The sequence below is a fragment of the Macaca fascicularis genome, chromosome 13, assembly GCF_037993035.2.
Source record: "Macaca fascicularis isolate 582-1 chromosome 13, T2T-MFA8v1.1".
NCBI classification, from domain to species: domain Eukaryota; kingdom Metazoa; phylum Chordata; class Mammalia; order Primates; family Cercopithecidae; genus Macaca; species Macaca fascicularis.
This window is the reverse complement of record NC_088387.1, coordinates 52,591,260-52,608,455: the sequence shown is the minus strand read 5'-3', so window position 1 is coordinate 52,608,455 and position 17,196 is coordinate 52,591,260. Positions and strand designations below refer to the sequence as shown.

At 40.6% G+C, this 17,196-nt stretch overlaps 1 protein-coding gene across 7 annotated transcripts in view; it reads right to left on the bottom strand.

The window, feature by feature from the left end:
- GFPT1 (glutamine--fructose-6-phosphate transaminase 1) overlaps positions 1-17,196 on the bottom strand; it is a 65,024-nt gene that overhangs the window by 23,347 nt on the left and 24,481 nt on the right. For 4 of the 7 annotated variants that reach the window (XM_015433572.4, XM_015433574.4, XM_065527005.2 and 1 more), the window contains 8 exons: positions 16,601-16,726; positions 12,228-12,286; positions 11,288-11,422; positions 9,110-9,171; positions 7,083-7,162; positions 6,852-6,905; positions 2,207-2,312; positions 34-197 (listed from right to left, as the gene is read on the bottom strand). In XM_015433572.4, coding sequence (XP_015289058.2) covers positions 34-197; positions 2,207-2,312; positions 6,852-6,905; positions 7,083-7,162; positions 9,110-9,171; positions 11,288-11,422; positions 12,228-12,286; positions 16,601-16,726 — 786 coding nt within the window. The remainder of the gene's footprint in view (positions 1-33; positions 198-2,206; positions 2,313-6,851; positions 6,906-7,082; positions 7,163-9,109; positions 9,172-11,287; positions 11,423-12,227; positions 12,287-16,600; positions 16,727-17,196) is intronic. The other 3 variants (XM_015433573.4, XM_074011626.1, XM_074011627.1) reach the window with 1 other exon arrangement.

The following is a 17,196-nucleotide window of genomic DNA, read 5'->3' as shown; positions in this document are numbered from 1 at the left end:
GACAGCAAGCTATAACATGACAAAAACTTTTACCCTTCATGATCTGCTGGAGTTCCATCTGGAGTGTTTGCACAGCTCGTCCAGGGTGATCTCCTGCAGTTCGTTTAATTCGATGGATAGAAAGACGTCCATCCACTACTGCTGCAACATCATCATCTTCTAGAAAGATGACGCGATTGGTGTGTTCTATGACAGCACTATAACATTTTCAAGGAGATATTACAATCAATAACCAAGGATCATTTCTATAAATGAAACTATCATTTGGATACAAGAACCAAATTTCAATATAAACTCTATCACTCTGCAGTATCTCGGAGAATTTTCTGGTTACTAATGCCATCCCCTACAGGAAAGTATGGGGAAGGTGGTCATTGTGGACAAAAAATAAAAGGATCTCTGCATAGTAACCTAAACCAAATAGATTAGACCAGAAAGCATGGTTGTTTCCTCCTCATTCTATCCACTACCAAGTCCTGAAATTTTAACTTCCAAATACTCTCAAAGCTTCTATATCCACCACCAGACAAATTCAAGCTCCCATCAGTTCTTTGGCTGGACTACTGCAGCAATCTCCCAATTAGTCCACCCACTTTGTCTCTGATCTCTCTCCATCCATTCTCCATTTCTGCCAAAACTGATATCAAAGGCAACAACTCCAATGAAGATTTCTCCTTCACTCAACAAACCATTTGACAGCTTCCCTTTGGCTCTTAGAAAGACAACAAACTGGCCGAGACAGGCAGATCACGAGGTCAGGAGATCGAGACCATCCTGGCTAACACGGTGAAACCCCGCTTCTACTAAAAAATACAAAAAACTAGCCGGGCGAGGTGGCGGGCGCCCGTAGTCCCAGCTACTCGGGAGGCTGAGGCAGGAGAATGGCGTAAACCCGGGAGGTGGAGCTTGCAGTGAGCTGAGATCCGGCCACTGCACTCCAGCCTGGGCGACAGAGCAAGACTCTGTCTCAAAAAAAAAAAAAAAAAAGAAAGACAATAAAGTGCCTTACTGTAACCCCTATACCTCCTTCTCCAGCTTCATCTTCCACCAAGCTTCCTCTCACTCTCTCTATTCCAGCCACACTCATAGCCATCCTAAACTCTCACAGGCTGAGCCATTTGCAAAAAATGAATGTTCCTCCTTCTACCTCTTAACCTAATTAACTCCTAATCTCTCCTTAACTCTCGGTTCAAACATCATTTCCTTAAAGAAATTTACCCACCAAGGGTAAATCACCCTGTTACTAGCATTCTGCAGCTCTTGTCACAGTTGGAATTCTACACTTGTGTGATCATTGTTTAAAATTTGCCTCCTCACTAAGGAAGAGCTTCTAAGGACAAGTAATATTTTTATTTTTACTCACCATTATCTCCTGAGGTTAGCATATGGCTTCACTCAGAGTGTTCAATATGAATGTATACATGAATGAGAAAAGGCTGATATGTTTCTGTAATTCCAGTGTATTTAAGCCGTAACTGTCAACTGTGTAATCTTACACATCTTAGCCCTGACTACACCTTACACATCTGTAAAAATATTAAAGAGTAAAGCTTGTTTTCCCACTGAGATAATACGTTCCCTGATGCCCTAAATGGCATTATTTTCTCATTTTTATTATATTCTGTTATTTTCAGGTATAGTGAATGACTCAAATACTTGTTTGCAATTTGGGTGATTTTATTTTATCCTCATTACTATTTCATTTATAAATGCATTTAAACATCCCCCTGCATTTTCTCTCAAAATGTCTTAGTCTACTACTATCCCTTTATAAAAGTGATTATGCTGCAAATTAATTCCAAATGTAAAATATGAGTATCTACATTACACTAAAACTACAATAGTTTAGCAACTATGCTATAACAATTGGGATACTAACTAAGCCATTTTACTCTTCAATCTAGAATCTCCTCCCTTCAAAACCTAGATAAGGCTCCTGAAATAAGAAGGAAAAAAAATAAGAGTTCTAAAATAAATACACTGGAAAAAGTCTCAAGGAGTATATGTGTTCTTGGTAAACTGACCTACACTCTTTGAAATGACAGAAAAAGTGTCCTTATAGCCCCATCTCCAAAATGGTCACCTATATTTCTTTAATTAAAATAGTTGCCTCATAGAGCACAACTAGACTGATACACAATGACTTCTTGGTTTCCTGTAGAATGAGAAGTTTTACTAAAAACGTCTTTGAATCAACTAAGCTCACCTTGCATCAGAAGCAAAGTAATACTCGACTGCTTTTTCCTCCACCGGGAAAAGGCAGGTTGTGCTGTCCACACGAGAGAGATTGCAGCTTCCTTTCTTGTCTTTGCCTAAAGCATATAGTTAACATGAATTGGCAAACATGTAGAAAATCACGTACAATGTAGAAATATGCATAATTTTCTACAAAATCAAGAAAAAAATCATAGCAACACAAAACAATTTCAGCAAATTTAAAAAGCCAAGTAGGTCACCTCATTTCCATGCAATAAGCCAGTAAGAACAGACAAAAAGTGTACAGTGAAGTAGCAACTATCAAAGAGTGCGTGGCAGGTAAAAGTGCTACATTATATGTTTTTTTAATATAATATTTCTTTTCCAGGTAAAAGGCAAGTAATTCCTTAATATTAGCTGGTTTTTTTCATCAAAAGTGTGTATAATTTTAGCTTTATACAAAACCTGATGATCTTAACACATAAGTTTGTGTACCTATAATTATCACAAAATTACATTTAAAATATCAAAATTGTGCAAGGAAAAATAAAATGAATACAGTGGCTCATGCCTGTAATCCTAGCACTTTGGAAGGCCAAGGCAGGAGGATCACTTGAGGTCAGGAGTTCGAGACCAGCCTGGCCAACATGGTGAAACCCCGTCTCTACTAAAAACACAAAAATTAGCCAGACATAGTGGCAGGCGCCTATAATCCCAGCTACTTGGGAGGCTGAGGCAGGAGAATCACTTGAACTCAGGAAGCGGAGGCTGCACTGAGCCAAGACCACACGCCATTGCATTCCAGCCTGAGCAACAGAGTAAAAACTCTCTCAAAAAAAAAAAAAAAAAAAAGAAGAAAAAGAAAATGAAGGCTAGTGGCAAATTAATTTTATTATTTCATAACAAAACCTCACTAGATTTTAGCAGCAAGTCAGCATAACAAATCAAGTTGCAGTCTACACTAATTCTGATTTTAAAACAAAACAGATGCATATCACTCTCTAATCATGGTATATCATATGTGGCACCCACTGTCAGGGACAAAATTTATAAACCAAGAAACTCTCCCTTCTTTAACTTGGGTTTTCTTTTTTTTTTTTTTTTTGAGACAGAGTCTTGCTCTGTTGCCCAGGCTGGAGTGCAGTGGCCGGATCTCAGCTCACTGCAAGCTCTGCCTCCCGGGTTTACGCCATTCTCCTGCCTCGGCCTCCCGAGTAGCTGGGACTACAGGCGCCTGCCACCTCGCCCGGCTAGTTGTTTTGTATTTTTTAGTAGAGACGGGGTTTCACCGTGTTAGCCAGGATGGTCTCGATCTCCTGACCTCGTGATCCGCCCGTCTCGGCCTCCCAAAGTGCTGGGATTACAGGCTTGAGCCACCGCGCCCGGCCTAACTTGGGTTTTCTTATACTTCCTTTAAGTCAGGATAAAGTAGGGTCTTTTTGCAAAGCTAATATCCTTTTAATTTTTGTATTTCAGATTTATGACATCTCTACTTAATTTGTCAAGACATTAATTTTTTTCATCAAGACTGGAATACTAAAGTTTTATAAACTGGCCTAATATAGGAAAAAAATCTATTAGTTGAAGACTACATAAACGTCCTAGAGACAAAAATGCACCTTTCTCCAAGGCCAGGACATAACAGAACTATGGACACAACAGCCAGAGAATATCACAAGTATACTTATAAAAACTGCTACTTTACCTATCCTCTTAAAATGTACATATAAAGACAGACTTGATAATAATTATTAGAAATGTACATTCAAATGTGCTAATTATCCTGAGTTGATCATTATACATTGTACACATGTATTGAAATATACACCAAATATATAATTATATATTAAAAACAATAAAAGTCAAAAAAAGCATATTCAAAGTTTTCCACCATCTGTGATTATGTTTTAGTGATGAAAACAAACTAACTTTTCCCATTCATATTTAACAGCAAAGATGCCAAACTTTGAAAAATAAGTATAAGATGACATCCAAGAAAAAGTAACATTATAGAAAAATAACATAATAGTGTTTGCCAGGGGCTGGGAATGGGACAAGGGTTGATGACAGAGGGAAAGTTGAGGGAACTTATTGAGTCATGAAATTGTTCTGTATCTTGATTGTGTTGGTAGTTATGCAACTTCACATCTGACAAAACTCGTGAAACTACATGAAAAAGAGTAAATATTACTGTATGTTAAAAAACAGAGGCTGAGCCTGGCAGATCATTTGAGGTCAGGAGTTCAAGACCAGCCGGGCCAACATGGTGAAACCTCGTCTCCACTAAAAACACAAAAAATGAGCCGAGAGTGGTGGAGCGCGCGTGTAGTCCCAGCTATTCCAGAGTCTGAGGTGGGAGAATTACTTAAACCTGGGAGGTAGAGGTTGCAGTGAGGTGAGATTGTGCCATTGCACTCCAGCCTGGGTGACAGAGCAAGACTTCGTCTCAAAAACAAAAACAAAAAAGTGAATTTAAAAACACATAAAAAGAGAGCTCAGCATTTTAAAAAAATAAATGTGGCCAGATGTGGTGGCTCACGCCTGTAATCCCAGCTACTCAGGAGGCTGAGGCAGGAGAATCGCTCAAACCCGGGAGGCCCAGGTTGCAGTGAGTCGAGATCACACCACTGCACTCCAGCCTGGGCGACAGAGCGAGACTCCGTCTCAAAAAAAAAAAAACAAAAAACGACCTTTGCTTATAAAATGTCCTGCGAGGCTTGAGTTTCACTGTGTTTTTTCTCCAAATACTGATAACTTCATTCTTCAAATAACAAAGTATATTTAATTAAAATATGTTTAAAAATTTGAGTCTGGGCACAGCGGCTCACGCCTGTAATCCCAACACTTTTTGAGAGGCCAAGGTGGGCGGATCACCTGAGGTCAGGAGTTCGAGACCAGCCTGACCAAAATGACGAAACCCCGTCTCTACTAAAACTACAAAAGTTAGCTGGGCATGGTGGTGTGCACTGGTAGTTCCAGCTACTCTGCAGGCTGAGGCACAAGAATCACGTGCACCCGGGAGGCGGAGGTTGCAGTGAGCCAAAATCACGCCACTGCACTCCAGCCAGGGCAACAGAGCGAGACTGTTTCAAAAACTAAATAAATAAGGTCAAAAAATTTGAGATATCAATGTCTGTTTAAATGAAAAGAACACCTCTGGGCTAGGCACAGTGGCTCTCAGCACAGGCTCTCTAGGCACCTGTGATCTCAGCACTTTGGGAAGCTGAGGCGGGTGGATCACTTGACTCCAGGAGTTTAAGAGCAGCCTGGGCAATATAGCAAGACTCCAATTGTACAAAAAATTTACAGTTAGCTGGGAGCCAGGCACAATGGCTCATTTCTGTAATCTCTGTAATTTGGGAGGTTGAGGTAGGAGGATCCCTTGAGCCCAGGAGTTTGAGACCAGCCTGGCCAACAGAGCGAGACTTCCTCTTTACAAATAAAAAAATTGGCTGGGGGTGGTGGCACATGCCTGTGGTCTCACCTACTTAAGAGGCTGAGGGGGAAGAATCACTTGAGCCCAGGCAGCCAAGGCTGCAGTGAGCCATGACTAAGCCATTGCACTCCAGCCTAGCTGAGAGAGCAAAATCCTGCCTAAAAATAAGAATTAACTGGGTGTTAGCCAGACGTGGTGGCTCACGCCTGCAATCCCAGCACTTTGGGAGGCCAAGGCGGGCAGATCACGAGGTCAGGAGAATGAGATCATCCTGGCTAATATGGTGAAACCCCGTCTCTACAAAAAATACAAAAAAAAATTAGCCAGGCGTGGTGGTGGGCGTCTGTAGTCCCAGCTACTCAGGAGGCTGAGGCAGGAAAATGGTGAACCCAGGAGGCAGAGCTTGCAGTGAGCCGAGATCACGCCACTGCACTCCAGCCTGGGCGACAGAGCAAGACTCCGTCTCAAAAAAAAAAAAAAAAAAAAAAAAGAATTAGCTAGGCGTGATGGCACACACTTGTAGTCCTAGCTATTTGAGAGACTGAGGCAGGAGGATCGCCTGAGCCCAAGAGTTTGAAATTGCAGTGAGGTATGACCACACCACTGCACTGCACTCCAGTCTGGGCAACAGAGCAAGACCCTGTCTCCTCCCGCCATGCTATTTAAAAAGTAATATGGAAAGTTACATCAAAGTAAATAAATAAGAAAAACAAAAAATAAACTTTACACATAGACAACAAAAGAACAATCACTACAAATTCAAATAAAGCCAATCAAGATAGCAAATGTAAATCCAACAGTAATATGTCATGCATAAAATAAAGACCATTTAAACATATTTCAGTTAAAAGTTAGGCTAAATGATTCAAATAACTACCACTTAGTTAATCTATAATAACCTAGCACACAATGCTCTTCTCCTAATCCAAGCATATATCCTACATGATTTTAAAACAAAGGAAAAAATAATTTACAATTTCAACTATTTTCTCAAATTTCAGAAATTTTAATGAAATTATTAAAAGCACTTTCTAAATGCCAAAAGCAGACACGCAAAATATACTCCGCAAATTAGAAAAATGTCAAAATATGCTTCCCCATAAAATAAGCACATTTTTAGAGGCCCAGCACATTCATTCACTTGAAGAACAAAAGAATTAGTAAAGAATAAACAAAAGAGGATAAGATCCTCCCCATCCATGCAGAATGCATTTCCCACCTCTTTCTCCCTGTGATCCCCACCGTGTGAATTTTGATCCAATCTGAGTCCTAGCTAAGGATACACAACAGAAAAAAAATTCTAATCATCAGAGAACTCACGAAACCAAATCTTTTTCATGTCTAGACAGAACTATATATACATATGCATCTGACCAAAGGGGCATTTATTCCAACTTAAGGAAAATAATTCTTCATATCTACTGCACTCCATTTGTAGAGGTAATTTTACCTGTTCTGTAGAGTATAGGAATGTGATCAGTAGAAAGTTTATGTTCACTCCGTACAGCAATCAACAGAGGGCTACCTCGCCTGTAAATTGCAAGAACAGTTAGAATTAAATCATTTTTATAAATAATGGACTAATGATATAAAATTTAATGGCCAATACTCTTCAAATGTTTAAATTCTCCCCCCAAGCTCAACTTCAGATATAAGAAAGAACTAGATAAAAAGAATTTTTAAAAAAAATTCTGCATTGGGCCAGGTGCAATGGCTCACACCTGTAATCCCAGCACTTCAGGAGGCCTAGGCAGGCAGATCACTTGAGTCCCAAGAGTTCAAGACCACTCTGGGAAACATGGCAAAACCCCATCTCCAAATTAGCCAAGTGTGATGGCACGTGCCTATAGTCTCAGGTACTTAGGAGGCTGAGTAAGGAGGACTGCTTGAGCCTGGGAGGTGGAGGTTGCAGTGAGCCAAGATCACACCACTGCACTCCAGCCTGGGTGACAGAACAAGATCCTATATCCAAGAAAAAAAAAACCAAATTCTGCATCAGGGGTCAGCAAACTGACCTGCAGTCCCAGGGTTATTTATTTTTATAAATAAAGGGTTTTTATTTGTTTGTTTGTTTTTTGAGAACGGCCTTGCTGTCTCCCAGGCTGGAGTGCAGCGGCGCAATCACAGCTCACTGCAGCCTTGACCTCCTGGCCTGAAGTGATTCCCTTGCCTCAGCCTCTGAAGTAGCTGGGACTACAGACATGCACCACCACACCCAGCTAAATTTTTTATTTTTTATAGAGACGGGGTTTTGTCATGTTGCCCAGGCTGGTCTGGAACTCCTGGGGTCAAGCAATCCACCCACCTCAGCCTCCCAAAGTGCTAGAATTACAGGCATGAGTCACCACGCCCAGCCTAATACAGGTTTTTTTTTTCTTTTAATTTTTAAAATTATTTCTTTTTTTAATTGACAAATAAAAATTGTACTAAACACAGTCATTTTGGAACATAACCATGCCCATTCTTTTACTTATTTTCTGTAACCGCTTTCACACTACAACTGCAAAGCTGAGTAGTTGCTACAGAGGCTACATGGTCCAGAAAGCCTAAAATAGTTACTATCTGGTCCACTCCAAAAAAGTTTGCCAACACCTGTTCTGTAACAAGGTATTTTAATTTTTTTCCTTTGTAATGTTAAATGGAACATTCCTTTCAATTGTGCACAGAATGCCAATATATGAACATGTAGCACCTTCTCCTTAGTCACCCTGTTTTCAGATTAAAAATATCTCTCTCTTACCATATCTTAGGGCACCTCACTTAGGACTTCAGGATCAGGCCTAAATATCCTATTAAGAAGCAATGATGGTACAATTATCTAGGAATCTGTCTAGAATACATGTTTCAAAAAATACAGAGAAAGCTAACATTTTAACTTTATTAGATAATATTCAATATCCAAATTCACAAAGTAACCTTGGTGCGCCCAACAAAGACAAAAGGCCAATTAAATGCCAAAATGTATTTTTTCTTTTTTTTTTTTTTTATTTTTTCAGACAGTCTCGCTCTGTAGGCCACAGTGGAGTGCAATGGCACAACGTTGGCTCACTGAAACCTCTTGCCTCCTGGGTTCAAGCGATTCTCCTGCCTCAGCCTCCCGAGTAGCTGAGATTACAGGCATGTGCTACCACACCCAGCTAATTTTTGTACTCTTAGTAGAGACAGGGTTTCGCCATGTTGGCCTGGCTGGTCTCAAACTCCTGACCTCAGATGATCCACCTGCCTTGACCTCCCATAATGCTAGGATTACATGTCTAAGCCACAGCGCCCGGCCTGTATTTGCTTTCTTAAGGGATTCTGTTAAATGGAAGAGTGGTAAAACAACAGACAAGAAGCAGCATGTGAAAATATGCTCACATGAATATATCTAATAAAGGGCAGAGCCTTTATAATAAAGGGTCATGTATAGTCTACGAAGAATAAACATGTAACTCAAATATGTTGAAATACATTAGTCATTGTTAGAGGTGTACGTACCTTGTGCCAACTGCTTGCCCAGGAAAATGAACACTTTTAAATACGAGTGCAAAAGCACCTTCCTATGGAGGGAAAAAAATGCATTAGCAATATTGACTATAATCAATTATCAAGTCAGAAATGCCTAGAACATACTGGCTTCAGCACAGAAATTTTTTGTTCACACAAATGCTCTTTTATACCAGTTTATAAACAAGTCTAAAGTTTAAGTAAACACTCCTAAGCTTCGGTGTATCCAAGACCCACTTTCTTTTTTTTTTTTTTTTTGAGATGGAGTCTCACTCTGTCACCAGGCTGGAGTGCAGTGGCACGATTTTGGCTCACCGCAACCCCCGACTCCCTGGTTCAAGCGATTCTCCTGCCTCAGTCTCCCGAGTAGCTGGGATTACAGGCACGCGCCACCATGCCCAGCTAATTTTTGTATTTTCGGTAGAGACAGGGTTTCACCATGTTGGGCCAGGATGGTCTCAATCTCCTGACCTCATTCATGATCCACCCGCCTCGGCCTCCCAAAGTGCTGGGATTACAAGCATGAGCCACCACGCCAAGATCCACTTTTTTAACCAAGCTTATACTCAAAATATGCTCAATAGATAACAACTCCAAAAATAGATCATTTAAAAAGTCATCCTTTGTACAGGTTATGAACCTTCTCAACCGATATATCCTATCTCCATCATCTACCTATGTCATCATAATAGTATGGATTATCAGAAGAAAGACAGAATTAGAAAAGATCCCAAGATCAAAATCCAAAACGTGGCCGGGCGCGGTGGCTCACGCCTGTAATCCCAGCACTTTGGGAGGCCGAGGCGGGCGGATCACGAGGTCAGGAGATCGAGACCATCCTGGCTAACACGGTGAAACCCTGTCTCTACTAAAAAAATGCAAAAAAAATTAGCCGGGCGAGGCGGCGGGCGCCTGTAGTCCCAGCTACTCGGGAGGCTGAGGCAGGAGAATGGCGTGAACCCGGGAGGCGGAGCTTGCAGTGAGCCGAGATCGCGCCATTGCACTCCAGCCTGGGCGACTAAGCGAGACTCTGTCTCAAAAAAAAAAAAAAAAAAAAAAACAAAAAACAAAAAAAACAAAATCCAAAACGTATTCTCTACCCTAGTAATTGTACACCACTGTTAACTTCCACTCTTTCTGACCTTGATATTAGAGATATAAATATATACAATTATTAACATGCACACCACAGAAATCCATCAACCTGAATCCTCAGGGACAGGGCTTACAGGAATCAAGAACAGATAAAAGAGGAACATGAAGTAGGAGAGGGAAGAACCACCCTGGAACACAAACTGGATTATACGATGAATAAAAGGCAAAGCCTATTAGAAACAAGAAAAGGCTGGGAAAGCACACAACTCTACTCTGCCTTGGGTAAAGGGAAGGAACAGGCCTCTACATTCTCCATTTTCCTGCTTCCTCCTTTTGCTACAGATACAAGATTTGGGTGTAGGTGGGAGGGAAGTGAGGGTTGGACCTTAGTTGTGAAGTTAAGGACTTTTAAGTGGGAAAGAGTTATGAGTGGGGAAGGGAGATGTAGGTATCTCTATGGATTTGGACATTTGTAGGTCTTTGATGTCTTTAATCTTTAATTAGGAATGTTGGATGGAATCAAAAAGAATACTGCTTTTCTCATGGGCTTGGAAATGCTTTTCTATCTATAGAAAAGCCTTCCTTCAGGGCCAAGGAAAAGTCCCCAGAAAGAAAAATAAGTAGTTGACTCTGTTGGCTCAGAGACAAGCAGGCATTATCCCAGAATATAAACTGTGAAGCTCCCATTGTGCTAAGTTATTGGTTGAGAAGAACACTCAATGAGCAAGAAGCAAGGGAATAACTAATCCTCCATTGTGTGTACTGTGTACATGTCCACGTGTGGTGTGTATGGATGTGTGTATATATGCATAATTGTTAGACACACTTTGATTCTGGATTATTTTTCATTCTCATGACATTAAACCAGAATGAAGCAAGCAGAATTTCAAGTGGAGGGTTGGGGGGGAATCAATAAATCAATCAATCTCCCAAAATTATTCAACCTGAATAGTTATATGAGAAATAAAAGCCAAAAAAAAACAATAGCACAGTTCCTGCTTATCAAACTTAATTTCCAGAAAGTTTCTCATGATTAATGTTGGCATAATTATCTTTTAAAGTGTGGCTTAATACCAGTTGTTGGATAACTCTCTCCACCAAGGTAGTAAAGCTGGTATCTTGACTTTCCTGATTGTCATACATATACTTAACGAGCTTGGCAATTGTCTCTGTATCTGTTTCAGATTCGAAGTCATAGCCTTTGCTTTCCTGTAAATAGAAAGAAAAAAAGATACAATTAAAGAAATATTCATGATATAAAAACCTTTTCTACAGAATTGTCCCCTCAAATATTTCACTAATTTCTAATATTCTTTGAACATCATATCCCATTATACAAAATTAAAGTCACCATCTGATTAGAGTGACTTCAAAACAGTGTTGTACTCTGTGTAACTGAACATAGACTTAACTTACTATCCAATAAATAGCCATTAGCTGTATATGACTATTTCAATTTAATTAAAATTAAATAAAATTTAAAATTCAGTTCCTCAGTCATACTAGCTCAACAAACACATGTGGACAGTGGTTACTATACTGAATAGCCCAGATACACTATGTCTTCCATCACTGGAGAAAGTTCAATTGAACAGCCCTAAGAAAGCACTCATGCAGGTCAACATTATGACCACAACAATACAGTATATAGCTATTTAGGACACAGAACTTTCATTTAATTTGTACTGATTCTTCTTGTATTAATATGTCCTAGGAACTTTAAAACATGACAGAATCTCTCATAATGCAAAAAATGTCTCCACAAAATTCCAATTTTATTTGAGCTTTTGTCATGTATATTACAGTCAAATACTAATCATTTCCTTTTCATATCAAAAAACAGAATTGTTCCACTGTTAGCAAAGAAAAGTCCAATAAACCACCATGCCCTTGGAATTGCCCAAGGAATTACCTGATGACACCTATATGGTGTTGCACATCCCAACAACCAACCCCACTGCTCTCGTTAGAAGTATTCTCAAAGACTGGTGTCTTTTGAGGTCACCTTACTTACCAAAAACTTTTTCAAGTCTTTGTAGTTGGTGATGATTCCATTGTGAATAACAATAAATTCTAAAAGAGCAAGTGTTGATGACAGAAAAGTTAGAAGTCTGATAAACCTAAAATAGCTATTACTGTAACTGGATGTTTTTCGAGTTAAAAATTTGTAACACGCTATACTATTTATGTTATTTAAAACATAATTACATCTACTTCTCAGTATCAGATTATCATCACGTAGATCAGCAGCATTGTTTATGTGGCATAGCCAAAGCACACAGTGCAGGGGAGGTGGGTACAGTGGGGAAATAAACAGGAGTCTAGAGATAACAATTTCAGTTGTGGCTAAGCTAATAATAAAATGTTACCATGAAAGGAGCAAGTTTATTGGGTCTGTTGCCTCATTTGCAAAATGAGAGAGCTGAACTAAATATTATTCTTATTTCTCTGTTCATTCATTCTTGAGTATAAGTTTAAAGAGAAGGCCTTTCAAACTAAAATAATCTGATTTACACTAAATGAGTTTAAGAACTAGAACTAAGGAATTTGCTAAGAAAAACCAATCAATTCTATAGTTAACTTGTTTGAGATCCAGGTAAGTCATAGAATGTCAGAGAAATAAATGTTAACGTATCATTCCAAGAGAAGATAGATATGATCTTGGGATAATTATCTTCTTTTTTAACTAACTTTGAAAACTGTAAGAACAGATAATCAAGAGTTGACAATATCACTATTTGTAGCCACTGATGGTACATAAAAACTACCAATCTGGCTGAGCGCGGTGCCTCACGCCTGTAATCCAGCACTTTCAGAGGCCAAAGTGGGCAGACCACCTGAGGTCAGGAGTTTGAGACCATCCTATTCAACATGGTGAAACCCTGTCTCTACTAAAAATACAAAAACTTAGCCAGGTGTGGTGGCATGTGCCTGTAAACCCAGCAACTTGGGAGGCTGAGGCAGGAGAATCGCTTGAACCTGGGAGGCAGAGGTTGCAGTGAACCAAGATCGCACCACTGCACTCCAGCCTGGGCAACAGAGAACCAAAAAAAATCCTGCCAATCCTGGATTTATTATTCAGAGTTCATTTCAGTTAGGAGAAAAATTACTGCTAAATTAAATTTTATATTAAATTATCAAAATATATATATATTTTTTTTTTTTGGAGACACGACGTTGCTCTGTCACCAAGCTGGAGTGCAGTGGCTCAATCACGACTCAATGCAGCCTTGACCTCCTGGGCTCAGGTGATTCTTCCACATCAGCCTTCCAAGCAGCTGGGATTACAGCTGCTTATACCACACTCAACTAATTGTTTTATTTTGCTGTAGAGAGTCTCACTACGTTGCCCAGGCTGGTCTCCTGAGCTGAAGCAACCCTCTCGCTTCATCCTTCCAGTGTCTTGAGAATATACGCATGAGCCACTATGCCAGGCCAAAATGTTCTTTTTTCTTTTTTGAGACAAAGTCTTGCTCTGTCGCCCAGACTAGAGTGAAGTGGCAAGATCTCGACTCACTGCAACCTCTACCTCTCGGGTTCAAACAATTCTCCTGGCTCAGACTCTCAAGTAGCTGGGATTACCGGTGCGTGCCACCATGCCCAGCTAATTTTCGTATTTTTAATAGAGATGGGGTTTTGCCATGTTGGCCAGGCTGGTCTCGAACTCCTAACTTCACGTGATCCACCTGCCTTGGCCTCCTAAAGTGCTAGGATTACAGGCATGAGTCACCACACCCGGCCCCTCACAATGTTCTTAATATACGTAAAGATCTGACATTTTGGCTGACAGTAATTAGAAACCAAATAATAAACATTTTCACTAGATTTTTGAGAGAAGATGTAAGCAAGTACTAAAATAAATTTATAAAAAAACTTGCTGGGTGTGGTGGCTTACGCCTGTAATCCCAACATTCTGGGGGGCTGAGACAGACAGATCACCTGAGCTCAGGAGTTCGAGACCAGCCTAGCCAACATGGTGAAACCTTGCCTCTACTAAAAATACAAAAAATTGTTGGACGTGGTGTCGGGCACCTGTACCTAACTACTTGGGAGGCTTGAGGCAGAAGAATTGCTTGAAACCGGAAGGCAGAGGTTGCAGTGAGCGGAAAACATACCATTGCACTCCAGCCTGGGCAACAGAGCAAGATTCCGTATCAAAAAAAAAAAACAACTTAATTCTAGAACAAAGAGATTCATAAATAGCTAATTTAAAGGCCTTAACTTAAAGCCAAATTCTCAAAACATAATCTAGATGTAAGTTTTTGGGAATCTTTCATAAAGGCCTTGTCAGTGTCAAAAGTCTAAATTATTGCTACCATTATGATCATATTCAATAGTAATTATTGAAGCACAAGAAGCCTAAATAGGCAGCTTCTGAATTAAATTAAATATCAGAAAGGGCTGGGTGCAGTGTCTCATGCCTGTAATCTCAGCACTTTGGGAGGCTGAGGTGGGAAGATTACTTGAGTCAAGGAATTTGTAACCAGCCTGGGCAACAAAGCAAGACCCCTATCTCTACAAAAATAAATTAGCTGGGTGTGGTGGTGCAAGCCAGTGATCCTAGCTACTCAGGAGGCTGAGACAGGAAGATCACTTGTGCCCAAGAATTTGAGGTTACAGTGAACTATGATCCCACCACTGTACCCAGCCTGGGTGGAGGAGTAAGACCCTGCCTCTAAAATAAAAGGAAAAAAACAGGGAGGGATAAATACACACATATACACTTTTGTATGTATTCTGTACGTATTTCCTTATTTTTAAATCAAAGAACAGACTCAATAATTGGTGAACGTTATCTACACAGGGAACAAGAGGAAACAGAAGAGTCTAGACTTGTTTTGTTGAGCCAGTCTCACTCTGTTGCCCAGGCTGAAGTGCAATGGCGGCAATGGTGCAATCATGGCTCACTGGAGCCTCAACCCCCAGGTTCAGGTGATCCTTCTGCCTCAGTCTCCCGAGTAGCTTGGACTACAGGCGCATGCCACCATCAAGCTAATTTTTGTATTTTCTGTAGGCACGGGATTTCACTATGTTGCTCATGCTGGTCTCAAACTCCCAGGCTCAAGCAATCCCTCCATCTCAGCCTCTGAAAGTGCTGGGTAGACTTCTTTTATTATGTCTTGTTTTAAAGATGTGACTTCAGAATTGTGTAAATATTTTAAATAATCATAAATAACATCTATTTTTAAATAATACCAATCCTTAAAATTAAAAAACAGGCTGCTGCGGTGGCTCACGCCTGTAATCCCAGCACTTTAGGAGACTGAGGTGGGCGGATCACAAGGTCAGAAGATTGAGACCATCCTGGCTAACACAGTGAAACCCCGTCTCTACTAAAAATACAAAAAATTACCCGGGCGTGGTGACACACACCTGTAATCCCAGCACTTTAGGAGGCTGAGGTGGGCAGATCATAAGGTCAAGAGATCGAGACGATCCTGGCTAACACAGTGAAACCCCATCTCTACTAAAAATATAAAAAATTACCCTGGCGTGATGGCACACACCTGTAGTCCCAGCTACTTGGGAGGCTGAGTCAGGAGAATTGCTCGAACTCGGGAGATGGAGGTTGCAGTGAGCCAATATCACACTACTGCGCTCCAGCCTGGGCGACAGAGCAAGACTCAGTCTCAAAAAATAATAATAATTTAAAAAAAAATTTTTTTTAAACATATTAAAGTAATATCCAGCCAGTAGCACAACTGCATGGAGAAAGACTATTCCAAGTAACTCTAAAACACAGTAATTTGGTTATACATTTCTAGAGAGATATGCCCTAAGGACAAAACCGATAACAAAAGTTCTCAGCCAGGAGCAGTGGCTCACACCTGTAATCCCAGCACTTTGGGAGGCCAAGACAGGAGGATCACTTGAGATCAGGAGTTCAAGACCAGCCTGGCCAACACAGTGAAACTCCGTCTCTACTAAATATACAAAAATTAGCCAGGCATAGTGGACAGAAAGGGTCTCATTCTGTTGTCCAGGTTGGAGGGCAATAGCATGATGTACGACCACGGCTCACTGCAGCCTCTACCTCCTGGGCTTAAACAATCCTCCCACCTCAGTCTCCCAAGTAGCTGGGACTACAGGCATGCACCACCATGCCTAACTTATTTTTTTATTTTTTGTAGAGATGGGGTCTCACTATGTTGCGAGGGCTGATTGTGAACTCCTGGACTCAAGCAATCCTCCCAACTCAGGCTCCCAAAGTGCTGGGATTACAGGCATGAGCCAGTACTCTCAGCTCTGTATACTCTCTACGACTTCTGAATGTTTGAAATTTTCCAAATGAAAAATAATTAAAATAATGAAAATCTAAGAGCCTTCTTTCTGCCCCCATTATTAGGCTTCCACAATCATTCCAAAGCACGAAAAATCTTTCCATACCATTATTTTTATCAGAGCGCTGGGGGTGGCTATTGACAGGATTGGGTTCTCCATGTGTTGCCCAACGGGTATGAGCTATTCCAAAGTGTACATCAAATTCTATATCCAAATCCATATCTTGTTGCTCTGAAGAATATGAAAAGAAAAATTTCAGTATTAAATCATGCTGCAGAGATAATGCTATAAGCTATATTTAAATATAATTATTACAATGCTGCTCTCTTGGAATATACAATCACTGAAACTAAAGATCAGGTATATTCAAAATAGTGATTAAAAGACTTAGGAGGCGAGTGCAGTGGCTCACACCTGTAATCCCAGCACTGTGGGAGGCCAAGGCAGGCAGATCACCTAAGGTCAGGAGTTCAAGACCAGCCTGGCCAACATGGGAAAACCCCGTCTCTACTAAAAACACAAAAATTGGCCAGGCATGGAGGCACACGCCTGTAGTCCTGGCTACTCCGGAGGCAGAGGCAGGATAATCACTTGAACTCAGGAGGCGGAGGCTGCAGTGAGCTGAGATCACACCACTGCACTCCAGCCTGGGTGACAGAGCGAGACTCCACCTCAAAAAAAAAAAAGGACTTAGGAACACA